The sequence below is a fragment of the Salvelinus sp. IW2-2015 genome, linkage group LG5 (genome assembly GCF_002910315.2).
Source record: "Salvelinus sp. IW2-2015 linkage group LG5, ASM291031v2, whole genome shotgun sequence".
In the NCBI taxonomy this organism is placed as follows: Eukaryota; Metazoa; Chordata; class Actinopteri; order Salmoniformes; family Salmonidae; genus Salvelinus; species Salvelinus sp. IW2-2015.
Window position 1 is genome coordinate 36,897,680 of NC_036844.1, and position 7,636 is coordinate 36,905,315.

The following is a 7,636-nucleotide window of genomic DNA, read 5'->3' on the forward strand; positions in this document are numbered from 1 at the left end:
AGGACAAATGTAAGCACTCCCTAATTGACCTTTTGATAATTAATATCCCTTAAAATTAATTTGACAATATTGTTGCAATTGATTTCATGCACAATTATCAAATCATGCGATAACTCGTTTTTTTCTGACGAATACCTTTATTGTGTGTCAACATTTGAACCATTTACMTTTTTTCTTGKGTTTTTAATTTGTTGAGTGCGCYTTCATATATGTTAGTGARGGGTTCATACCTCTTCATACMTGACTCTATACATTCATTTTGCATTTGAGATTTGATAAAACATGTCATTCAAGTCACATCTGTATTTGATTATGTGTCTCCCAAAATATATAATAATAAATAAATAACTCACCCTTTTTGTCATTTTATTGATACAGTTCTTTTTTTTCTAGACAGTATTTGAACCAATCTCTTTCTCATCTCCTTGGTCTTTAGACAGTAGACTGTAGGGTTGATCAGAGAAGGTAATAGCGTGGCTATAATCAGTAAAGCATTACGCTCCGTCAGATTCAGCCTCACCCCTATCCTCGTCAACAACACAGAGACTAACTTGGGAGCGTAGTAACAGGACACCACAACGATGTGACAAATACAGGTATTAAACCCCTGCGCTCTGCTCTCGTTGTTAGGCAGTCTCAGGAGTGTGTAGAAGATTTTAACGTATGACAGTAGAATTAAGGGAAACTGGCCCGCGAGGAGCCATAGAGCCAGAATTGTGGGAATCAGGAAGTAAGGTTCAGGGTTGACACAAGCAGCCCTGATTAAAGCTGGGTAATCACAAAATACGTACCTAATAATTGGCTGGCAGTATGGAAGGCTGTCAAAGTTTGCCCAAGCAAGCGCAATTCCTAAGCACACTATACCTATGAACCAGGAAGCTATGATTAACACAAATATTCGTGCGTTATTCAGGATGCTGTGGTACCTAAGAGGGGTGCTGATAGCGATGGTTCGGTCCAAAGCCATCAGGGACAGGGCCAGACACCCTGTGATGTCACCCAGGTGGTAGATGTACATGCGTGATATGCAGGAGTAGTAGGAGATGGTTTTGACCTYGGCCAGCAGGACAGAGATCATGGTGGTGCTGGKGCTGGTGGTGAACATGATGTCCACCACRGCCAGGTTACAGATGAGGAGGTACATGGGCGTGTGCAGCCGTCTGTCCGTCRCGATGATGCAGATGTTGRTGCCGCTTCCCAGAAGCACAAGGAAATAGGTGATGAAGATGAGGAAGCCCAGGAGCTTCTGGTGAGAGAGGTGGTCGAAGCCTGTGATGGTAAACTCCTCCACATTCTTCCCCGTGAAATTCACTGAAGACATCCTACACAAGCATCAGCCTACACAGACATAAAGATGATATATGAACACAACAACTCTATAGTTAAACTAAGACACTAACAAGTGGTAACACAAGTCGCATGATCAAATCCCTCCATTGAAGCTGGCTGAGTAGACAGAACTCTAAAACCTCTAGGCTGGATACTGTGACACTGTGACTCTGTCGGCACTTATACATTAGGTGATCAACCCACGTGGTGAAAAGGAGGGGGAGGTGTTTCTCAAATTATAGGTCAGGACCCACGGGGAGGAGACAGCCAATTGGTTTTGAATCATGGTCTAAATTTTGGTCTTGGATATCATTATTTGGAAACCTATATAGTTTGACATAAGAAAAGTTTAACAAAACCATCACACTTTATAGTCAAAGCCCAGATCCAAAAGTCATCAGCCAATAATACCACAGACTGCAACACTGCTGGCTTTCATCTCTCCTCTCTAATCAGRGAATGACTGTCTATAACCCATCAGTGAATTACCAATAAGAAAAAAGGCCAGCAGTACTGTGGACCTAGACACCTGGATCTGAATACCCCTCAGGATATAGCATGTCCTTTAGTGAGTGGTATGGTATCTCTGGGGAGTAAACACCTACAGACCATAAGTTTAATCATTAGACGCTATGCTATGCTACGCTATGGAGCTATGTTTTCTCTGTGGTATAAACACCTACAGACCACAGGTTTAATCATTAGACGCTATGCTATGCTACGCTATGCTGAATCAAATCAAATCAAATTTTATTTGTCACATACACATGGTTAGCAGATGTTAATGCGAGTGTAGCGAAATGCTTGTGCTTCTAGTTCCGACAACGCAGTAATAACCCTGTCTCTTATACACATCTAGATGTGTATAAGAGACAGATGCTATGGTATCTCTGTGGTATAAACACCTAAAAACCACAGGTTTAATCATTAGACGCTATGCTATGCTACGCTATGGAGCTATGTTTTCTCTGTGGTATAAACACCTAAAAACCACAGGTTTAATCATTAGATGCTATGCTATGCTACGCTACGCATTCTCTGGGGCTCAACACCTACAGTCCCCAGGTCCAGAGGTCTAATCATTAGACTAATGGTTTCCCTGAATCCCCACCTCTCTTATTTAGGTTAATAAACATCATCAGGGAGCAGTATTACCACTTCCTCATTGAATTGATAGTCCCACTGATCCATCCAATTGGCTCCATGCGGACAGAGATACAGTAGATGATATGCAATGTATTCGCTATGTCTAGATATACCCAGTCAATTCACACAAGAAGGTACAACTTCGATGGTCCCACCTGCTTCACACTGCAAGAAAGAACTGAAACTATCAGATTATAATGTATCTCAAGGTAGTGGTAAAAGTGAAAACATATATTTGAAGTCAGAAAGTTTACATACACCTTAGCCAAATACATTTAAACTCAGTTTTTCACAATTACTGACATTTAATCCTATTACAAATTTGCTGTCGTAGGTCAGTTAGGATCATCACTTCATTTTAAGAGTTTGAAATGTCAGAATAATTGTAGAGAGAATGATTTCTTTCAGCTTTAATTTCTTTCATCACATTCCCAGTGGGTCAGAAGTTAACATACGCTCGATTAGTATTTGGTAGCATTGCCTTTACATTGTTTAACTTGTGTCAAACGTTTCGTGTAGCCTTCCACAAGCTTCCCAAAATAAGTTCGGTGAATTTTGACCCATTTATCTTGACAGAGCTGGTGTAACAGAGTCAGGTTAGTAGGCCTCCTTGCTCGCCGACGCTTTTTCAGTTCTGCCCACAAATGTTCCATTTGGAAGACCCATTTGCGACCAAGATTTAACTTCTTGACTGATGTCTTGAGATGTTGCTTCAATATATCCACAAAAATGTTCTGCTTCATGATGACATCTATTTTGTGACATGCCAGTCCCTCCTGCAGCAAAGCACCTCCACAACTTGATGCTGCCACCCCCGTGCTTCACGGTTGGGATGGTGTTCTTCGGCTTGCAAGCCTCCCCCTTTTTCCTACAAACATAACGATGGTCATTATGGCCAAACAGTTGTATTTTTGTTTAATCAGACCAGAGGACATTTCTCCAAAAAGTACGATATTTGTTCCCATGTGCAGTTGCAAACCGTAGTCTGGCTTTTTTATGGAGGTTTTGGAGCAGTGGCCTTTTCCTTGCTAAGCGGCCTTTCAGGTTATGTCGATATAGGACTCGTTTTACTGTGGATATAGATACTTTTGTACCTGTTTCCTCCAGTATATTCACAAGGTAGTTTTACTGTGCTGTTGTTCTGGGATTGATTTGCAATTTTCGCACCAAAGTACGTTCATCTCTAGAAGACAGAACGCGTCTCATTCCTGAGCGTTATGACGGCTGCGTGGTCCCATGGTGTTTATACTTGCGTACTATTGTTGGTACAGATGAACAAGGTACCTTCAGGCGTTTGGAAATTGCTCACAAGGATGAACCAGACTTGTGGAGGTCTACAATTTTTTTCTGAGGTCTTGGCTAATTTTCCTTTGATTTTCCCATGATGTAAAGCAAAGAGGCACTGAGTTTGAAGGTAGGCCTTGAAACACATGCACAGGTGCACCTCCAATTGACTCAAATTATGTCAACTAGCCTATCAGAATCTTGTTTATTAGCCATGACATAATTTTCTGGAATTTTCCAAGCTGTTTAGAGGCACAGTCACCTTAGTGTATGTAAACTTCTGACCCACTGGAATTGTGATACAGTGAATTATAAGTGAAATTATCTGTTTGTAAACAATTGTTTTGAAAAATTACGTGTGTCATGCACAATTTGGCAAAACTATAGTTTGTTAACAAGAAATGTGTGGAGTGGTTGAAAACACCCATTTTAATGACGCCAACCTAAGTGTAGGTCATCTTTTGACTTCAACTGTACATTTGGGCCTAACATCGTGGCCTAAAGACATTGGCCCCCACTTCATCTGAAGCATGATGTAGCTAACAACAGTTCCACCGTCACCTGCATGGCTACCTGTAAACAGGTGAGGTGATGACTCAGCCTCCCAGGTCTACCAACACTCTAATTAGGTCTCTGATGAACACCTGTTTGTTGAGCCTGCGTCTGAGGAGAGTGACAGGGACAGTAGACCTGGTGGGAATACTGCTCTGCCATCATACAGCTTGTTACTGTACACTCATTAGGAGAGAGAGAGAGAGGGACAGAGAGAGAGAGAGAGACTCGTGTACGCAACAGGCCAAAGCCATGGGTTTAGGCAATCTAATTAAATATTACTGCTAAATGTAAATTTGCTGAATCTTGACAAAATACTGTTTATTAATCTCTCTACATTGTCCCTAAAAGACCCAACATTTAGTGGGTTGGTAATATGTTCAACACTGTGACATCAACCTTCYCATAGGATCTGATGTCACTCTGTACAGAGTTAACAAGTAGGCAGTCATCAGAGAGCCAATTATAATGTTGATACACCTGAGAAGAGTGTTTACAGGTAGACAGCTTAGGCTGGGGAGAGTTAGGACGTTTTAGGGTCAAAGGGCTAAAGAACAAGGTCAATGCCAGTCAGCACTTTTGTTACTACCTTGCATGCTGTCTACTGCAAAGCACTTGAAAATAAACTACTGAAAATGTAGGACTAGACAAGGCTGTCCCTTCTTCCCCCTTTTATTCACTATTGTGAAAAGCCACTGGTCATCTCAGTCCAGGCCAATGAGAACATAAGGGGAGTGAAACAGAAGGACATCCAGGCCAATGAGAACATAACAGGAGCTGTGCCAGAAGGCTGAGGCAGTGGTCAAACAACAGTCCCACTTCAGAGTTATGAAGGACACTGGAATTAGGTTGGTCACATTGGATCTGGTCAATAGTCAAAATACTGTCCTGGAATTCACTGTGGGTCAATTAATCTTGTCGGAGTGGGCGTCCTGATTCTAGTTTGTGAGCTAAGCAGGCTACTGCCTGGGAAGGTCTCCCACTCAGAAGTATGAGATGGGGAGGGGGCGGGGGTATGTGGACCTCAGGTGTCCATACTGGAAGCCCGAAGTAGTGGGAGCGGGGGAATCTATCAAATAGCGCACCTCTAACTTTGTACAGTACTAATGCAATTAGTAATGCAATTAGTTGTGCAATTTAGTTTGTGTGTTTCATGTTGGAAGTGCAATAGTGTAATAATCAGGTTCTCTTCTTAATAAGTGTGTTATCTATTTATGTATTTGTGTGATATAGGATTTGTGAATTAGTTTTATTTGTGTGTTTTATGTTAGCAATAGGGTAATAGTGTAATAATGTGGATTATCTTTAATTATTTGTATTTATATACCACAATTTGTTTCTATTTGTCTATTAAATGTTATGATTATTTATTTGTGTTGTTCCAAATGTCAACAGATGGAGAACTGAAGAGATGCTTTTGAAATGGAGTCCTCATAGAGGGAGGAGTCTGTGTATTCTTCAAACATGTCAGGGAACTCTTGTCTTATACGGGGCTGTAACGACTCCCAACGAAGGTGGCTCCTTCCTGTTCGGGTGGCGCTCGGCGGTCGTCGTCACCGGCCTACTAGCTGCTACTGACTTTTCCTCCCCCTCCCTTTTTGTTTAGTGGTTACACCTGTTTGTGGTTAGGGTAATTAGTGGGGCTTTATTACCCAGCAGCCCGGCCTGCTGGGTGTGCGGGATTGTTGTGTGTACAGGTAGTACATTCTTGTGTGTCACGGTTCGTGTACGTTGTGTCTTGTGATTTCGTGTTCTCACTTTATGTGGTGGAGCATTACTTTTAGAGTGGCGTCGTGTTCACCCGTGTTGGGAATTAAATTGGAAGCTACTCTGAACTCTCTGTCTCTGCGTCTGACTCCTTCATCCACTACACCCCGGGCATTACAGAATCCCCACCAACTCTTCAAGAATGGAGTCAGCAGGAGCAGCGGCCAACCCACTCCCATCTAGGAGGAACGGGTTCTCCACCACCCTACCGTCCTCCATCGCATCGGTTCCGCCATGGACCAAATGATGGAGAGAATGGACCGATGGGAGAGGAGTGGTCTCCTCTCTCCACCTGCAGTTTCTCCAGCTCAGGATTCCTCCTCTCTCTCTCACCATCCTCCGGCTCCAGCGCTCTCCGTCTTGCGCTCCCGAGGGATTATGATGGAGCGGCAGCGGGATGTCAGGGTTTCTTATTACAACTAGAACTGTACCTGGCAACCGTGAGACCACTCCCTCGGGAGCGGAGAGGGTGAGTTTCCTCATCTCCTGCCTAACGGGTCGTGCTCTGGAGTGGGCGAACGCTGTCTGGAATGGCCCAGACTCAGCGAAGAGCAACTACCCCAAATTTTCCCGCCGCTTTCGTGCCGTGTTCGACCATCCTCCTGAGGGCGAGCGGCGGGAGAGCGACTGTTTCATCTCAGGCAGGAGAAGAGGTGCCCAGGACTACGCGTTGGAGTTTCGGACCTTGGCTGCGGGGTCTGGGTGGAACGACAGGGCCCTTATAGATCACTACAGATGTAGTCTCCGGGAGGATGTCCGCAGGGAGCTAGCGTGCCGGGACGAAGCTCTCTCCCTGGATGAGCTTATTGATATGTCCATCCGGCTGGACAATCTGCTGGCTTCCCGCGCCGTTCGAGAGGGTCCTGTGCGTTCCACCACCCAGCACCCCCGCTCCCATTCCATGGAGTTGGGAGGGGCCGCGCCGAGGGGTACCGGAGGAGGAGGCTCCCCCTGTACCAGCTGTGGTCGGAAGGACACACGGCCGATCGGTGCTGGGGGGTCCATCTGGGGGTCGAGATGGCAGGCGGAACATTTCTCGGTCACTCAGTTGAGTAAGCACCAGACTCACCCAGAACCCCTGTTAGTCACATGTTTGTATTGATTTTTTCCCTTGAATTTTTTCCCTCTTCCCAGCATAAGGCACTAGTCGATTCAGGTGCAGCTGGGAACTTTATGGATCGCGGACTCGCCATCAAGCTAGGTGTTCCGCTTGTGCCCATAGATTTTCCTTTTCCCGTGCACTCCCTAGATAGCCGGCCATTAGGGTCAGTTTGGTCCGGGAGGCACGGTTCCACTGGACAATGGTGACGCAGGGGAATCATAGGGAACGTATAAGTCTTTACATTATCGATTCGCCTGCGTTTCCAGTGGTACTGGGGATTCCTGGCTGGTTGTCACAATCCTACTATTTCGTGGAAACAGGGGGTTCTCCAGGGGTGGTCAGAGGAGTGTTCTGGAAGGTGTCTGGGAGTTTCCATCGGTGCACGTCGGTGGAAAGTCCAGACCAGGTTTCCACGGTTCGCATTCCCCCGAGTATGCCGATTTGGCAATCGCTTTT

At 44.8% G+C, this 7,636-nt stretch overlaps 1 protein-coding gene across 1 annotated transcript; it reads right to left on the reverse strand.

The window, feature by feature from the left end:
- Positions 1-361: 361 nt before the first annotated feature.
- LOC111963760 (olfactory receptor 10G4-like) lies at positions 362-1,321 on the reverse strand. The gene has a single exon (XM_023987251.1). It carries the CDS (start codon positions 1,319-1,321, stop codon positions 362-364), a length of 960 nt encoding a protein of 319 aa, XP_023843019.1.
- Positions 1,322-7,636: the final 6,315 nt, after the last annotated feature.